The 19,106-nt window shown below is 36.1% G+C and overlaps 1 protein-coding gene across 2 annotated transcripts; it reads right to left on the bottom strand.

Moving 5' to 3' along the window:
* LOC133783602 (CLIP-associated protein) lies at positions 1 to 10,757 on the bottom strand. Of its 2 annotated transcripts, none has more exons than XM_062223262.1 (21): positions 10,022 to 10,757; positions 9,551 to 9,706; positions 9,373 to 9,435; positions 8,643 to 8,711; positions 8,284 to 8,446; positions 7,303 to 7,461; positions 6,612 to 6,709; positions 6,036 to 6,110; positions 5,885 to 5,953; positions 5,697 to 5,782; positions 5,497 to 5,614; positions 4,701 to 4,799; positions 4,276 to 4,615; positions 2,321 to 4,029; positions 2,002 to 2,103; positions 1,488 to 1,592; positions 1,277 to 1,351; positions 1,126 to 1,194; positions 935 to 1,003; positions 679 to 780; positions 1 to 445 (listed from the first exon to the last, which is right to left on the bottom strand). In XM_062223262.1, exons 1-21 carry the CDS (start codon positions 10,352 to 10,354, stop codon positions 284 to 286), a joined length of 4,221 nt encoding a protein of 1,406 aa, XP_062079246.1. In that variant the 5' UTR covers positions 10,355 to 10,757; the 3' UTR covers positions 1 to 283. The 2 variants fall into 2 exon arrangements, with proteins under 2 accessions (XP_062079246.1, XP_062079239.1); XM_062223255.1 differs by having other exon boundaries at positions 2,321 to 4,113.
* Positions 10,758 to 19,106: the final 8,349 nt, after the last annotated feature.

Raw genomic sequence — 19,106 nt, forward strand, 5'->3', positions numbered from 1 at the left:
TTCCAAAACCTCCTTTCTTCCATGCTATAAATAATGTTGGGCAAATGTAGATTACAACAAACAATGTGTTTTGTCCCAATAAAGCACTCTCTGCCTCCAAACAAACAAACCAGGGGAAATGAAAAGGAAAAAAAAAATGAATTACAAAAATATTTGGAAAAGAATAGTAAAACGACAAACCCACCTTCAAAATGCATTCACACCATATACAAAAAATACACAAAAGATCAAAACCTCAAACCCAACAATTTCCTCTTTCTTTCTTTCTTTCCAAGCAAACCACCTAAGCATGGTTAGGGTCTATGGCAGAGCCTGTTCTGGCCTGCGAGATTCGATTAGCGTAAATGGTCACCAACCTCAATTGCGTGCTGTTGAGCCCCTCCAAGTACGGTAAGAAAGCTTTCCCGAGCATGATGTAAATATCGACGAGACAGAAAACAACCGTCTGGACCACCAAAGGTAAACGAAGATTTTCATAAATAAAACTATGGCAAATAATCAGACAGCTAATTCTAGATATTAAACATATGTGTGAATATTCTTAACAAACAATTCAAGTGCGTGATATCCAGATTCTATGATTGATCGTATGTTTCTCGTCAACATAATCATCAGCACATGTCTAGAACTAGTTCTAGAAAGAAATTTTCAACATTAGAGAAATAATAACTTATTTACCTTACGAACATCCGCGCTCTGGTTCCCAAAAGCTTCAAAGAGAGCAGGTAAAAATGACGGTATCTGAGTCATTAATTCATCCTGTGATAGCCGGCCCACAAGCTGACAAACAAAATAGGATTAGCAAGACAATTTTTCGTAATATAAAAGCCAGTGCATATTTATGAAAGCATCATTTGATAATTAAAAACATATTTTTGTTACTTAATATAAACCAACTATAAGATTGATGGTACAGGTTTTAAGGGGATGATACCTTTGTCAGACAATTTATGCAAGTAACAAGAGTTTTCTCGTCTTCGGTTACCAGTAAAGGCACAATCACCTGCACCATTAAAAAAATGAAAACTTAAACCAACATTCTTATTGTGCTATTATTATCTTATTTCTTCGTTGTCCAATCTTAAAAGCTGATGTTGAAAATCGAAAATTTCTAGAACTACTTACACTTAAACATCTGAACGGATCATACTGAGACAAAACAATCGTCAAGCAGTGCTCTGCTTCATTTGACACCTGTTCAAAACGGACCAGTTTTCAAATATGAAACATTTATAGAGCCACACAAACATGATTACAGTTACAGATAAGAAATTACCTTAGAAACTGTATCCTTTGTAACATGAAGCAGCTTCTCAATTACGATCTCAACAGAGTCTTCCATGGCGTCTTTCTGTAATACAAATAGAATTTTATTAACTAAAATTACACAATACGTACTGAGTAACAATATACAGACAAGGTTCTGTGTCAAATTGTACTTGATAACACAACATTGACTGGCCATTACTATAGTGAGTACAACAAACCTGGTTTTTAAGCATTTCAACAATCAGTGAAAGGGAAAGTTCCCGAATTGTTGAATCAGAATCATCCAGCACCTCAAGGATAACCGTCAAAATCTGATTAAAATACTGCAGAAATAACATGAAACCATCAATATGGGCTAGATTTCTTCACCAAACACCAATTAAATTTTAAAAACTAACATAACAAAGATAAATAAGCAAATACGAAATAATCAAGAAATTCAAGTAATGACTTGTATATCACAATTAGTTATTTAAGATTAAAGGAATGAACTACTGAAATATTAAATACACCTTCCAAATATGGATTATTTGATTTATACAAATAAACAGAAGAGGCTAGAATATTCTGCAAACATATTTCAAACCAAATCCAAAAGAATTCATGATATAAAAAATGCATACATATACATGATAGAACATATATGAAAGAGTCTAAATGAAAATCTATAGAAGTCTTAATATAAACTTATGGAAGAGAGTCCTCTTTCTTTGTACGCAATAAGAAACAAACCTTAGTCCAAATAGAGTGATCATTTGCCACAGAAGCCTCGATTAACTGCTGAAGTGCCCCATGCTTACTTGCACTAGGGTTTTCCTCGGATCCATTGGCAATCTATGAACACATAAATATATTATCATCATATAGTCATTATTTAATTTTATTTTTCAATGTAATTTTACTACTGCTGATAGCCTATCACCATAGTATTCTGACCCAGATAAACTTAAAGATATATTCCTTCCAACAGTAATTCAATATTTAACCAATCTAAAAAATCCTCAGTTACTGCTAGAAATTACTTGGAAACATCTCGAGTCACGGTACTCACCAGGTGAAGAATTTGAGGGATGCTGGGACCTGATTCTGGCATTGAGTTAACCTTCGCAGATTTAAGTTTTAAATTATGAATGTCCAACTCAGAAGTAGCTTCATTATCGTGTCCAATGCTTTCAGCAAGCCGGGCATGATCCAAGCCTATCAGATCCTTAACATCCAGTCGAGGAGTTGAAGAACCCTCTAAATTTACATTACTGTCAAAACTTTCCAACACACTGGTCCTGGAGGCCAGGTTCTGCCCACTAGAATTACTGTTGTATGTTAACTCCTTAGTTTTAAAATTAAGATCAGTGTTCGAGCCGGCATCGAAATTTTGATGCAAGTTCTCATGAAATTCATCAGAAGCTGCTTGACCGTAGCCGCTAGTTACCAAGGCTGATTCTTGGGTAGAACTCCATTTCCTGCCATTATCACCATCAACAGAACCAGCAGAGTATCTTCCAAAGAAATGACTCTTCTTTGAGCCACTACCGTATCCTTCTTCTGACGATGTTCCAACAACATCAGATGGATCATAAGACGACTTCGGCCGCTGGCGATCTTTCTTGCTCTGCAAAAAGTTCATCAAGTCCACTTCTATGCGAGGAGTATACTGTTTTAGAGCCCGTCTTAAAGAATTTTGTTCTTCGACTGATAAGCTAAGAATGAAATTCAGGACAGCTGTTGAATCAAAGTGGGAGTAAACAGATATAAAGCAGGTAATGGCAGCCTCCTTAAGTTTAGTGTTTTTATCGTGGACCAGTGGTGTCAACTTGGAAAGCCATAACTTTAAGATGCCACTGTTGACATAGCCTTCAGAATTAGCTGAATGCCTGTTAAAGGAACCAATAGCAAACTCAATAACAGCGAGTTTGGCCTTGGGTGAACGCTGTTCATCTAAAGAGCGAAGCAAAGCTGGTAACAGAGAGTCTGTACCATATGTCTTGCTTACAATATCCAGAGTTGTTGAACAAGGTTGCCTAACCAACTCCTTGGGATCAATTAATCGTGAGAAAACATGGGGCAAAATCCTTTCCATGTAACTCTCAAAAGGCTTTCGGCAAGATGGAATAATATCTGCAAGAGTTGAAAGTGCTGCCTGCGCAACTTTATGGTGGGGATCATCCAGATGTTGGAAAAATAACTTCATTACCTTCTCAAAATTTTGGACTACCTCTTGAACCCCCCTTGGGCCTTGCTGTAGCAAAGACCGGAGATAATTGAATGCAGCAACCCTGGCACACCAGTCAGAAGATGAACTCAGGCCCTCACTTAGGGCATCACTAAGAGATGCAGGACCATCTACATAATTTGACATTTCCCCAAGGGATAGCTGGCTATCATCAAAACTTCTCCTCCTGGCTGCAGACATCCGTCCAGCTACATGCTTTCTCAGGAGTGGCCTCTGGAAATTAGGAACATTACTGTTGTGAGAATCTCTGAAGTTTCCATCTCTGTAAGGTGTGTCCGAATACTGCCTGTCATGCACATGTCTTCTAGACTCCCTAAAGTCATGTTCTTCAGCAGAACCCCTATCTTGGAGTCGCTCCGAAGCCCTCTTTGCTGTATATGATGAAAATCCAGGCAAAGTTTCACCTGAGGCATTGCTTCGATAAGCCAATTTACCCGAATCTTTGGAAGCTTGAATTTGAGTGATAATATCAGACAAAACCAGTCCACCATTGCGGTTACTACTTTTACTGGTAGTATATGCAGTTGAATCTGTCATTAAAGAGTTTGAGAGATTATTAGAAGCTGAGAGAGCAGCAGGGTATGGTGGATCACGAGCTGATGGAGGTTCAACTCCTGCACTAGGGGCAAAAAGAGAGAAATTTAGCCGCTCACATATGAACCCAATTAACCAAATCCAACTTAGCATGGCAATGTCATCACATGATTATATTTAACTGAATTACAATTGACGTCTAGATGAAACAGAAAAAATAGGTAGACAAAGTTATAAGGTACCTAGATCCAGACTAGATGATCTGAGTGTTGAAGAATTATGTTTCTCTGACAAATCCAAACCTCTAAGCATGCTTTCAATGGCGCTGACCTTCTGTTTGCTTGAGTGCAACACACTTTCCAAACTGCGCTCAGTGCCTTTGCCCATCGACTTTGCTTGTGACAGTAGTAGTCCAGAAGAGAGAGATGTTCCTGAAGGTAAAGTAGAACTTCTGTCCATTGCAACAATCGCAGAAGTTCCATAACCAGGTAAATTTGATGGAGCAGATGGCTGAGTGAATCTATCACGAACAGAAGGAGAAGCATGTCTTCTATGTATGCCCCCATCCTCTTCATTGATTAACTGGAAAAATAAAAAATATTCACATCAGGCAACAAAGTGTTTGCCAAGAATATAGAAGCATCCATAAGAAGTCACAAAAAAATACCCTTTGAATGACCGGATCAAAAGACGAAAACAAGCGCCGTGAACGCTCTGGCCAGGTCTTTGAAAATAATCTGTAGCACATTCTTGCAGATGAGCGTACCTGTCAAATTTCACCAAAAAATAAAAAACTTTAAGGAAGCTAACCAGGAACCAAGCTGCAAATATATTATGAGCCCTATATGAATGAACATATCCACCAGCTAAAAAACAAAAAAAAAAGTAGCTTTATTGACAGTGATAAATATAACTTGACAGAACATGATTAGAAAATACTCCATAGTCCATATGATATATATGCACAAACACATTGACCATAGATGACCAAGCAAAATGATTAAACAATATAATTAACACACACCCAACTACAAATCCCCTTTTAAAATATATGGGGATCACACTCAAAAGATGCACAAAAAGCAAGCCATATTAAGAACAATCTTAAATTAAAAATAAACTGGTAACACTGGACATTCCTTCAAAAAGTAAATATGAACACAGAACACTGTAATAGCATGTGAAACGTGAGATATTTGAAATAATTTCTTTTACTTTTCCCAAGATCCACAAATCCCCCAAAACCAGATCAGCAGAAAAATACAACTTGAAACCCCACAATATTTGAAAAGGCATGCAATTCATGGCTAATCACCAGTTACGTGGCTTTGATAATTGAATCACACACCATGGCTGCAGCGATATAATTACAAACTTGACTGCTAAGCAATCCCCTCAAGATTAACATAGCATACATAACCCCAAATAAATGCCAAATAATTCTCTAGCAAATTATAACATACCTCACTCATTGCATCTGCAACACAACATCTTATGAGATCTTCATAAAGATCAGCTGACCGCTGTATTTCAGGGGCATCAGGCCAGTGTTCTAACACCAATAGTGCATATTCACAACACCTATTGCAATTGGGAATATAATTTTAATAAAACAATACAAGCATAAATCAATTTGTTCAAAAAAGTTCGTTTACATTCACACCTTGCACGGAGAACTGCATTTCGATCATTCTTTGCAGCATCTGCTATACGATTAAGTACACGTGCAACTTTGCAATTACGCAACATCTGGAAAATAAGGAAGATAAGGCACAAAGAAGCATGGAGCAGGAAAAAAAAAGATCATAGAAAATAAAGCATATAAATATAAAGTTGATAAACTTAAATTACCGTTTTTATGCAGTTATCCGCAGACTCTGCAATTACAAGTACAGTGATCACAACCAGCTTGAAAAGAACCTGATTACCATGTGATAACATTAATTATATCTATCGAACACGTAAGAAACTTCCATAGTCAGCAAGAAAACATCGAACTTACTGGAATAAACACCTCTGCACATGCCTCAAAATCTCCCAAAAGCTCCTTTGACAAAAAGCATAGCAGATGGCAGGCCTAGGAAAGAATATAAGAAAATGTTGGATTAGCGGGGACAAAATAGCACGTAGATGAAAATATCAGATAACTTGAAATTGTATGAACTGACAAAATACTAAGAGAAGGGACAAACATAGACAATTGCTTTGGATTTGCTAATCACTGTTTATTAAATTTCCACACTTTCCCCTGTAACTGTGCCACACAAAAAAAGTACAAAAGAAACAACCCAATCCCAGCTTGTTCTGTCAAAAGAAAGTTGCATACATTCACCCATGTACAGTAATGAGCTAGGGATAAATTTACAATTAAAAATAGCAAAGTACAGTGAGCAGTTATTATTTATATTTTACTACAAGAGGTACGTATGAAAAAAAAAACTCCATATTCGGACAGTAAAAAAAGTAATTCAAGCAATTCTTGGAACTAGGAACAATACAGGATCAATCTCAAAAATGGCTCGAGGCACAGGAAGAAACCAATAAGCAAAGTCCTGGAAACTAAAACGGTTTAGCAGACCTGCTTCACTATGGTAGACCTCCGATCAGATAATTGTACGCTCAGTGGACCAACAAGTTGCTTCAATAGTCCACGAAAACATGGATAGTCAACAGCACCTAACGACAAACAATAAGATACATATAAGCAAATAAGAAAATAACTTAATTGAAACATATCAAACTCTTTCAAGCTCCATGCTAGTTCCAAATATCACAAGCAGGGAAAAAAAAAATCAATCCCCTTGTACGAACATGTAGAGAAGTTCACAGGTGGAATAAGAACCAAAGAAATGGAACACAGAAAATCAGGGAACAATACAGTTATATCAATAATCAGCATAATTTTATTTTTCACGATAACCAGATATAACGCTTTAAATAACTACTTTACATAACAAAAAACGAAAAAACAATATAGATCAACATACTAATAATTATTTGCACCAAAAAAAAAGAACTACAAGAATATCTTCCTTCCCCTTGATCATTTTGTATTTTCCCCCTTTTCTAGAGGGGTTGAAGCCAACTTAACTGAATGGAATAAAGGAAGAAAGAATGTGCAGACATAGGCTTAGCCTAAGTGGTACCCCACCTCTTCTCTCATAGAGGAGATCTTGCGTTCAATCCCTCACCCTCACTCCTTACAAATATATAGATATATATGTATAATGACACTAGCAAAAGGGAAAGAAAAAAAAAGAAACACAAACCTCCATAAACAAGGGCTTCAACTCTTTGCATAGCAGTAATACGGACAGACCAATCTTTTTCTGGCACAAGAGTAGAAGCAATCTTTTCCATCTCTCTAATCAGTTCCTTCTCTGAATAAACTTTAATAGGTTCTACGGGTTTCTCAGTAACATCTTCTCCTGCAACAAAGAGTGGGGGCCATCAATTGAACGATAATCAATGTTGCATTCTATAAAATCAACAACTCTACAACAAAGTATATTTCATGTATAGCTTGTGGAACTTTCATCTACATCTCAAAATCATGACATCAAAACGTGTTTCAAATAAAACTACTACTGACAAAAGCATTTTATTTCCAGAATTGTGCAAGGTTACACACAACTCTAATAGCAAATACAAGCATAAAGCTCATGTAGTGCCTGCAAGTTAAGTTTTCAAATCCAGGCTTTCCCAAGCTTTGTTCAAACCAAATCTAATCCAAGTTTCTCCAGCAAAATCAGAATTTGGTTCAAATTGACTATATTCGAATCTTGACTGGGGTCGAGTACAATGCCCCTATTGTAACTCAGGTTAGATTGGGTGCTTTCACAAGTCACAAGTCTTAGTCATTACACAATAGAAATTTACAACAACAAGGAATATGAGCTTACAATCATCAGACAAAGGAATTGCACAAAATAAAGAAAAGATGTAACTTAGAGAGTACAGTGAACTTAGTAAGTTACCATATCCATAAAATGACAGATAACCAATCAATCGTTAAATTCCTAAAGTTTACAATAATAAAATAGCATGTTCTATTGCCCACCCCGACAAACACACACACACACACCAAAAAAAAAAAACAAAGCACTACTTTCACAATGAAACTTAGAAAGTGACTGAATTTTTCGGACCATATTGTGTAATTTATGCAAGCATCCATTAGATGATCTATATACAGAGAGAGAAAGAGCTTTGAATATCTAAATAATGACTTGAAATCCAGGTATACTGACCTCCAAAAAGTGACATTTCTCTTGCGGTGCTCTTTGCCTTTGGACTACTTTTCTTGTGGTTGTGACTCACATTTTTATTCTCTCCAGTAGAAAAATTACCATGTCCGTCTGTAGAACGAACTTTAGGTTCAATTCTCTCCAACCTGGCATTAATGTCTTTTACCTGCAATTTAATACTTTATTAACAGTGCACTATGGAATAGCAAAAACTAATCCTCATTGAAAATGTGAACTGCACGTGCCACTTCAATCTGAGTTATTGCAGAAAGAAACATATTGTTGGTTTGCAACAGGACAAAACCAAGGTCTTAAATATAAAAGAAGATGTAACCACACGGTAATTGAAATGAGAAATATACCATAGATGAGGGAAGATGGTGTCGATGTAGTTCATCACGGAATTGGGTCCCGGCTTGTGTATACATCTCCTGAAAAAGGAACAATTTATAAGTAATAAATTCTTTAAGAAATACATCCGCCAGACATTTATATGCATTACTTTTCACTCAGTTTTAAGTGGCGTTGATTCTTTTATGTGCTTTTAAAAGTTGAATTCAATAACCCAAACACCACATCATAGGTGGGTAAATCTAATGAAACATATACAAACAGGACCTTGTTACATGAAATCCCATTTGAGCAATTCTTGTTTCTCAAGTTTATTCAGTAAAAACCCATTTGAAAATGGATGATGTTAAGGATCCCACCTCCTCTTAAACCTTTTTAATACCTTATGCGGCATGTAGGTTGTGAATGACATTAAAATATTTGCGATAAGTTTTAATTCACCAATTGAGACATGACAATTTATCAGACACATAAGACGGTATTAAAAAAAAAAAAAAAAAGGTGAGATAATATGTAAAAACTAGGATCCTTAGCATCTTTGAGACTATTTGCTAAGGGAAAAGATTAAACCGAAGGAGAGAAATTCTTAAGAACAAACATAACTAAAATCAATCCTTCAGATACATGCGTTGAATTTTTCAACATTGCATGAATTTTTCAACATTGCATGAATACGAAGTTGTGTTGCCAGGATAAGTGGGATCTGAATAATGATTATCTTTAGCATTCACTACCACTAACCTCGATACACAATATAGCTGCTTCCCTGACACCAGGATTTGGATCATTTAGCATCTGCAAAATCTGATAATAGAAAGAAAAGAAAAGAAAGTGAAAAGGTTGGCTTTTGTCCCACACAAACTCCATAATAATTACTAAAAGAGGAAATGTATTTCTCCATGATAGTCAATGAACATACTGGAGGAAGTATTGCACGTTGAAGAGGAAGCTCCGTAGCTGAAAAAAGACCAATTGCTGATGTGACTGTCCGTGCAAATTCTTCTCGGACTCTCCAACTTTTGTGCGTCCAGGCAAATGATCCTGCTCGTTCTACTATGATGGTCGGAGAAGAAACCTGCAAAATAAAACATGTTCACTGGAACTATCGTAGTGTCGTAACTATTACTAAATAAAGTAAATAACAATAATAAAATAATGTCAATCTACCTACAGCATAGACTATAATATTGAGAATATATAGCATAAAATGTCTTCGTCCCACATCGAATTTAACGTTAACATGCCCAAAACAAAGAAGAAAACAACAAAACTCAAATAAAATTCCACTCTCTCTCGAATACAATTACAATTAAATTATTCTAGTTACATGCAACACTAATAAGCCGCAATAATGTAGAGGATAACGAGATATGTTAACACAAAAACCTACCTCCATGAGAGTGAGCAAGAGTCTCCGAGCGGCATCACGAACTGGCTGTTTAGCATCCCCCAAGCGTTCAACAACAGCAGGAACAAGCGCATTGAAGTGCAACTTCAAGTGCTCACCGGAGAGCACAGCAGCGGAGGCAAGAGCTTGAAGAGCACCCTGAGAGACCCTAAAGTTATTATCCTTGAGAAGATCCAAGCAACAGTCGACAAGCGCTGTCACTTCCGACGAACTAAGACTCTTCCTGGAGGCCTCAAGTAGTTGATGGAGGCGCTCGACACCGGCCATTCGCTCCTTGGTGTCTTTGGCTCGCGCGAGTTCGAGAGCTTCCTCCATCGGAGCAAACGGACTAGGGTTTCCCGACGACGCGTCTTTGATCTGGTGATTCAAGTCTCAGATCTGGCGAAGATTGGCCAATCTGGGACTCAATTTAGGGCATAAGTACGAGAATGTGATGTCAAACCCTACAAACTCCGCTAAATTTAGCGGAGAATGATGGCGTCAATGTTGGTGGTTTTGGTAAGTGAGAGAAAAAGACTGATAGACGACTGTAGAGAGCGAAAGCGAAGAACCGAAAATCGACTCAGTTCAGATTTCAAGCGAAGAGTCCTTCTTCTTCTTCTTCTTCTTCTTCTTCTTCGTCTTCGTCACCACAGTAGAGAGAGAAAGATTGAGAGTAAAGCAAGAGAGAGAGAGAGAGAGAGAGAAAATTGTCTTCTTTCGTCAGATTGAACGAGAAAGAAGATGAAGTGAAAATATGGGAGTTGAGAGTGGTTATAACTTTTGCCACTAGTTTTTACCAAATTTACGTATTATGCCACTGTGGCTGTTACTACTAAGCTACTACCATTACTACTTTACATTTTTTGCCCTTACTAATCGGGTCGGATTATTCGACCCGCTTTCTCTGTTACACGTGGCATTATTTTATGGTTACCCAAATCCATTGGTTTTCGGGTTTTGTCGGAACGATCGAACGGTTTTGAAATGATGCCGTTTTGAATGGAAGGGTAAAATTGACATTTCAATTTTTATTTTATTTTTTTGCATTCTGAAAATTGATTGATTGATTAATTAATTATTTAATTAGATTAGATTTAAAACCAAGTCTAGAACAATCGTTGTTTGAAGCTTCCGCAAATGACATCAAAGAAATAAATAAATAAATTTAAAGCAACAAAATAAAATTAATAAAGAAAAAATTAGTAAATACTATACACTGTATTCAAATATTTGATAAGAGTTTTTTTTTTAAGCCTTAGAAGGTTAAAAACAATTGAAAATAACTTAGAGTATAGTACAGTTTAACTATGAAAATTTGATTACTTTGAGAATAATTATTGATTTGACTCTTAATTATGGGCAAAGGGGCTACATTTAAATTTAATGAACATTACTTCAAAAATAACTACACTGACAAAAAATCATGCCAATCAAAATTATGCTGCGTCACCATCTGTCAATTACACAATTAAATTAGCCAAAAGAAAAAGTATATATCATAAATTAATATTATTATTATTATTATCGTTATTATTATTATTATTGTTATTATTATTGTAAGTTTAGTTTAGGCATAATAATTCCATAGAGTGACTCCCTTTATCTCTATTATTATATCCTTCCAAAAAAAAAACACTATTATTATAAACAAATATTGCTTCTTCTTTTTTTCTGGTTTTACCAATATCTTATTTTAAAAACTAAAGGTATTTACGGCCTGAATAACTAATGTTTAATCCTTGTTATAGTTAAATACTTAATTTTTTATTTTTATAGCAAAAATACTTAAAGTTGTTAAAATATTGATTCTATAAGTACCTCATTTGTTAGAGTTGTTAAACATATTGACTAAGTAAATATTTGTCACTCTGTAATCGGTCAATTTCATAACTTTTTAAATAATATATTTTAAATTAATTCAAATTTAAAAAAAGACATATTTTGAAGATAAAATTACCCCAATTACAAAGTGACACATATATGGACACTACTACAAAAAAATGTCATTTGCGACAGTTTCTAACTGCCACGATTGAGTTTTTGCGTCAGTTTTATATGTGACGCGGAATTACATGACGCAAACCAGGCTGGTATTTGTGTCAGTGGGGAACTGTCACAAATCTGGCATTTGCGGCCGTTCCCCACTGACGCAAACGCTTTGCGTCAGTTGGGCACTGTCACATTTACAGTTGGGCACTGACGCAAATGTTATATTAAAAAAAATGATATGAACCCCGACCAATGTACCCAGCCCCCAGCCACCCCATGCGACCCCAGCCCCCTTGTACTCAGTCCCCAGTCAGCCACCTCTCAACCCCCGCGACCCCCCACAACCCCAACCACATACATGACCCATGCGAACTCAGTGAGAGAAAAAATCAAGAAAGGGTTTTTGGGTTTTGGTTTTTCAAACAACATAATCTTCAAAATCAGAAAATCTATACAAAAAAATATAAAAAAAAAACTATGTATAAGGTTCATAAACATATTATATTTATCAATTTAACCTTAAAATTAAAAAAAATTTAAAAAAAACTTACCAAAATGGGTCTAGGAAGTTGGAGGCGTCGTTGGATTTTGAATTTGGGAGAATGAGGGGCTCGGGGTCAATGGCTGGGATTTAATAATGGGCGCACCGTTTGCGTCAGTGGAAAATTGACACAAACAGTGTGTTAATAGCGTCAGTTGGCCACTGATGCAAACTTCGCAAATTATCAGCATCAGTGTTATCACTTACGCAAATACCCATGCATTTGTGGCAGTGCTCAACTGCCACAAATGTTGATTCTCAGTCAACGACATCAGTCAACTGTGTTGACTAATGCTTCTGACTGACACAAAATGAGTATTTTTGTGTAATGGGTGAGTCAATACTTAACAACTCCAACAAATGGGGTACTGACAAAATCAATGTTTTAGCAACTTTTAGTATTTTTGCTGCAACGAAAATAGATTAGGTATTTATCTTTAACATATATTGAACATTAGATATTTTTGTCATAAAAGCAAAATATCAGGTATTTAATCGTAACAAGTGTGAAACTCTGAGTATTTATGCCGCAAATACCCCTGAATAAAATGAAAAATTGCATTGCATGGTTATGTGAACGAGAAAATATTAGAGGACACAAATGTTGTCCAACACTTCAATGAGTTATCATTGGTGCAATTTAATATCGGGTCCTACATATTTTATTTTAATGACTATTATAAAATATCGCTAACAACTCATGAAGCGCCACCTCATGGAGGTGTTGGGCACCATTGGTGCCTTATAACAATGCTCTATGTGAAATAGCTCACATACCCTTTTGACATTTTAAGTTTGTTCTTATTTTTTATTTATTTAAAAAACAGTAACCGAACACTCCAGTTTTATTCTTGGTATTATTTTTGTACCGTTCAAGTTAGTGAAGTTTTTCAAAATTATTCAAAAATATTATTTCTAAGGTGCTTAGTTAAAAATTTATGCTTTCAAATTATTTGATCAATGTCTGTTTTCAAATGGAGATCCGATTGATTGTTTGATGATGTTGTTGGTATTGAGTTTCTTCAATCCTATTTTGAATATTTTTGCTCTAATTAGGATTTGTTCTTAGATTTACTAGTTTTTTTTTTAATAATAAATTTACTAGTTTAGTTATGTTGCTAATGTATTTGGTTAATGCTTTTGTATTTTGTTCTTTTAATGGGATTGGTAGTGGGTATTCTAAATGGGAAATTTGGGTATTCGTCTATAGTGTGGTTCATATATTCAAAAAATGACACCATATATTAACATTACAAAATAATGATATTATCTTAATTGTTTCCAAATACAGCCCTTTTATTTATTTAGTCTTCATCTCTCTTCTTTTTATTTTTCCCCTCTCTCTTGATTCACTATCCTATTATTTGGAGAGTCATGACAGTTACCACCAAACCATCATCACGATCAAATTTATTTTAAAAAAACGTCCACAACTTATGCATCGTCTTCTTTTCTTTTTTTTCTTCTTCTCTCTTAAAGTATCTATGGAGATTAAAATAAAATATCTCGTGATACTTTTTGATGATATAAAACTTAAATCCACTAAAAGTTCAATTAAGACACTAATTTATGTATTTCGAATAGATTTTGACATGATTTTTTAATTTCTTTTAGAATTTTTTCACAATTTTTTAGATCTAAAACGTTAAAATTTGCAGAAAACTCGATATATCTCGATATACTTCAATGTACATTGTTGTACCTCAATGCCCGACTTGATGAAAGGGAGCTAGGCTCAATCCAAGTAATGAGTTCCAGTTGTTAGCAAATGCAACTTACAATAATGCATTGATTATTTTTTCTTTTGGAAACAATAATGCATTCATTTTTAAATATGATAACATGTATATGTCAAATTCCAATCAATTGGTTGGTACCTATTATTAACTCATTACATTATTTTATGGATTATTATTTAGATAGCATTGTATAAATGCCAAAATTCTTATACATAAGAGTATCTGCAATTGAGTGCCATAAAAATGGTGTAGTCAATTTTTAGCTCATTTTCATAAAAATTGAACTCCAATAATGGTCTAAAATATGTGTCAATTTTGTCACATGCTAAAAATTGAATCAAATTTGGCACAAAATATAGTTGGGTCAAATTTGGCCCACAATAAATATCACATTTTAATTACTTCTTTGTCATTCATTAATATAAATAATTAATTTTTTAATTTTTACCTTTTAATAAAAAGATTAATTATTTTTGTATATTTTCAGTAAACATTAATAGTTATATTGATTTGTTTAGCTAATTTACACCTTGTACATTGGAGTACAAATGCAAAAAGTGGGCCGAATATATCATTGACACATATTTTATGTCAAATTTGGTACAAATTATACACCATCCATTGGAGATGGTCTAACGGGTCTTTTGGTAAAATGACCTATTGTTTTAAAGTCATTTTTCATTCTGACTTAATTTTGATAATTTTTTGCAAAATGATCTCCGATACTCCAGACAACTAGTCGAAATTTTAGACAGAGTCTATTTTGCAAAAAATTATCAAAACTAGGCCAGAGTGCAAAATGACTTATGTTGTACCCTAAAAATTAGTACGAGTCTAGTCACTCAACTAGGGGTACAGTTGGCAGATGAATATATGGAAAAGCAGTTAAATAGAACATCTAGCTAATAATGATGTGAGCAGCTCGAGTTGGGACTTAGTAATACGACATTCAGGTGATTATCATGCCGCCTCTCAAGATAACGGTCCAATTCGAGACATATAGTGACAAAAACCCTTTGGGCGCTCTGAAGTTAATCGAGCTAAGATTCAGATATTCTTTGATCACCAGCTCGATGAAGATATTCAGCTCGTGAAAACCTAGTCAAAATGCATACTGAAGAATCCCGAGAGACTTGGAGGCTCTTTATACGCTCATTAATGCCCAAACTGTATTGCGTATTTATCGTTTATTATCCGAGATAACATGAGTATATTCTATTATGTTATGCAATCGTATCCCATGGGAACAATCTGTATTAAATGCATACCATATTTATTCACACGGTTACCCAAACTTGTCCAGAAAATTTCACTATAAATATCAGGGATAATGGACAGGAAAGGAGACGACATTTTTGTATTACTGAAACTCTGCAGGAATTGTGAGAGAAAAGCAATAATATTGTCTCGTGGACTAAGTGGATTTTAACCACTGAACCATGTAAAAGTGTGTGTGTACGAAAGAGTTATTATAAGTTTATCATAGTTTACAAATAAGCACTAATATCCTTATTAGATTTCTAAATCTATTGTTGGCGAAAAACCGCGTCAACAGTTTGGTGCTTTCGTTGAGAGGAAATTAGTGTTTTACAAGTTTCATTCGACATTCATCATGGTGGTTACTCGATCGATGCATGACAATGAAATGGAGCAGCCTGGTTGTAACGCCTTGGTTACCCCAGAAAAGTTACGGTGAACCGAAAATTTAACTCGCTATCCGAGTCCTTTGGTTAAAAACGTGCTTCTAAGTGTTATTAACAGGCTAAGGTGGAAAACCAATCAAAAGGAAATTATATATTTTATTTAATGCATAAAACTGTTCATGGGCCCATAAAAACATTTACAAGTTATTTACAACTCAAAATGTTCATTACTGTTTCAAATTTACAAACTCCGCCGACCTAAGCGGCAAAAATAGGGTAAACCCCCTAGTTCCTCTGAGAACTCCTTGGCCGTGGTGGTCAAGCGGCCGCATATGTACACAGCACCACCTAAGCTCTCCACTCAAGGCTGGGTGAGCTTTTCTTTCCCTTTACCTGCACCACATAGCACCCATGAGCCAAAGCCCAGCAGGAAAACACAATATACAAAAAATGTAATATCAAATGATGATCATAATAATCATCCAGAACTTATAGCTCTAAACAGATGAGTGAATATCACTTTGTGTTTATAATAACCAGGTAAGAGCTTATAACTCTAATCAGACGAGTGACTTAACACTTGAGGTTCTGGTAAACCATACTAAGTGACTGGCAAGCAAGTCACTAGCTCAAACAAATAAGAGACTGATGGGTCAGTCTCTAACTTAACAAATGAGTGACTGATGGGTAAGTCACTAACTTAACAGATGAGAGACTGATGGGTAAGTCTCACAGGCTCAACACCCACAGCCATGTGGCTAAACAGTCACTGTGGCTCTAAGTGACTAGCCTTTAGCTAGACAAGTGCTTATAGTATTCATCGAACTTAAGGTCGGTCCAGCATTAATGCTCTTTTGAGTCATCCAATGCAGATGTCGATTAGATCTAATCTTTATTGGCTTGCGTTGAACACGCTAAGGTTGTTCCTGACTTATGAGTCAGCACTGTGTGACCAATTCCCAATACCACTGCCAAATTTGACTAATGAGTCACAGCTTCACAGTTGATATTGACACCTTTGCCAATTCTGACTAATGAGTCAGCACCATACACAAGTGAGCAAGATTTGCTAAGCATTCAATGATCAATCCAAGTCCACATTTACACATTCAACATGCCTCATGAACAACCATGCATGTCACATATGGGGTGCAGTTTTCTTACCTCTGGTTCGAGCAAGAAATAAAACAAGAACGACTCCTGAGAACGATCGACCTTTTGATTCCTTAGCGGTTACCTAATCATAACCAATTATAAGCTCCATTAATGAAAATCAACAATGAAAGGGTCTTTACCTAAACCCCACTCTCGGGACCTCGAAACATGCCCACACGGTGAGTAGATTCGATCTCGGGCCTTAAAGATTGAAACCCCGAGCCAAAAACCCTTAAAAACACTCAAAACGGGATTCTGAAGGAACAGAGTAGCGCTGCTCAATAGCGCCCCAGCACTATACTCAGAACCCCAAACCGCCCAACTGAAGTCATGTGTAGCGCTATAGCGCCCTCTGATGGGCGCTGTAGCGCTACCCCTAGACAGATTCTCCCCTGAAACCTCATTCTTCGACTCCTTCAATTCCAACTGAATTCCAATGCTTCCAAACCTCATTTTTGGTGCCAAATGAACCTAAAAACCATCCTCACATACCTCAAGCATCACAACCACAAGAACCCTAGCCAAAACTCCCAACAAAACCAATCATCCAACCTAGAAATCTCAACTGAAAATTAAAGCTAAAACAGAGCAAACCAGGGAATTTAATGGCTAGAAACTTACCTCAAGCTAAGATTATGATGCTCTTCAATGGTGGAACACACTCCTAAGCTCTCAAGACTTACTTCCCAAGCTTGAATCCTCAAGTTAGGCTAAAAAATCACAAAGAAAAAGAGAAGAAAATGAGTACGGGAGAGGCTTTGAAATTACTCTATTTTTCTCTTCTTTCTACAACCTTCAATGGCTAATATCTATCCTAGGGGTGAAAATACCAAAATACCCCTAGGTCAAATAAGGGTTTCTAAAGGCTCCCAAGGGCAAAATTGACATTTTCCACCTATCTCGTTAATCATAATTAACACTCTCCAATTCCTGCTATTCTCAAACACCAATAATTCATATCTCGTTACCCTTTAATTCCCGGCAACGCTCTAACCATTAAAATCACCCCGAGACTCACCCCGAGCCCCGATCTTAAACCTGTTATGACTAGACCACTAATTAATATTCCAAGATCGTCTCATGCTGAATAGCTCGAATAAACCCACATTATAATGTGGTCTCAACAATATGGCACCGACGTGCATACAAATATACAATTATGCCCTCAACAGACCAAATTACCAAAACACCCCTGTAATGAAATGTGGACCCACATGCATGCATTTAACATCATATTATAATATAATTCACATAAACATGCACATAATCATTTAATAGCATAATTAAACAATTATGGCCCTCCCGGCCTACTAATCCAGCCATTAAACCGCATTAGGGATTTCGGAGCATTACACTGGTGGGCAGGAGGCACATCATACAATTGTTCCCACTAAATGGGGCCCGGATGATCAACAACGTCCTGGGAAGCAACCGGTGGGCCAAGATGACGTTGGGAGTTCAGTATCACTCTCACCAAATCCTAGTCTAGGATATTTAACAACCATCGATATGGAGAATGCCCAATTAAGGAGCCATCTTGCTAGGGCGAACAGACAGATCGATGAGGTCCTAGCTCAATTACCCCTTCTTGCAACTGACGATAATGTTAGAAAAAGGCAAAGTGGGTCTCATAAGTTTCACAAGAATAACCGGTCAAGACCCAGTCGTTTTGTCAGGACTGCCATTCTATGCTCTGTACCTTCAGAGCGAAATCACCGAAGTGTTCAGCCCACTAGTCATCACATGAATCATCATCCGCATTGTAACGCCTCAAATTCTCTAATATGACTTAGTGTATGGATTAGGGGGTCGGGAGGCAATAATTGAATTAATTGAGTGCTTATGTGTTATGAGCATGTTATTATGTGAATTTTGTGAATTGTATTATGATGGATGTAAATGATAGTTGTAACGACCCAAAATTACTAATAAGGCTTAAGGGCCTTGATTAGTGTGCCGGGAGGGTATAATTGGAAGTTATGTGAATCAATGGTGTGAGAATGCATGTTTATGAGTAT

Source organism: Humulus lupulus, chromosome 1 (genome assembly GCF_963169125.1).
Source record: "Humulus lupulus chromosome 1, drHumLupu1.1, whole genome shotgun sequence".
Lineage (NCBI taxonomy): Eukaryota > Viridiplantae > Streptophyta > Magnoliopsida > Rosales > Cannabaceae > Humulus > Humulus lupulus.

What these genes read in the sequence shown, in the direction of transcription:
- LOC133783602 (XM_062223255.1), bottom strand. Translation starts at nt 10,354, where the DNA reads ATGGAGGAAGCTCTCGAACTCGCGCGAGCCAAAGACACCAAGGAGCGA. An exon ending in TCTTGCTCACTCTCATGGAG is followed by an intron (nt 9,707 to 10,021) that starts GTAGGTTTTTGT and finishes TTTATTTTGCAG; the next exon opens with GTTTCTTCTCCGACCATCAT. An exon ending in GCATAAATTGTCTGACAAAG is followed by an intron (nt 781 to 934) that starts GTATCATCCCCT and finishes TTTGTTTGTCAG; the next exon opens with CTTGTGGGCCGGCTATCACA.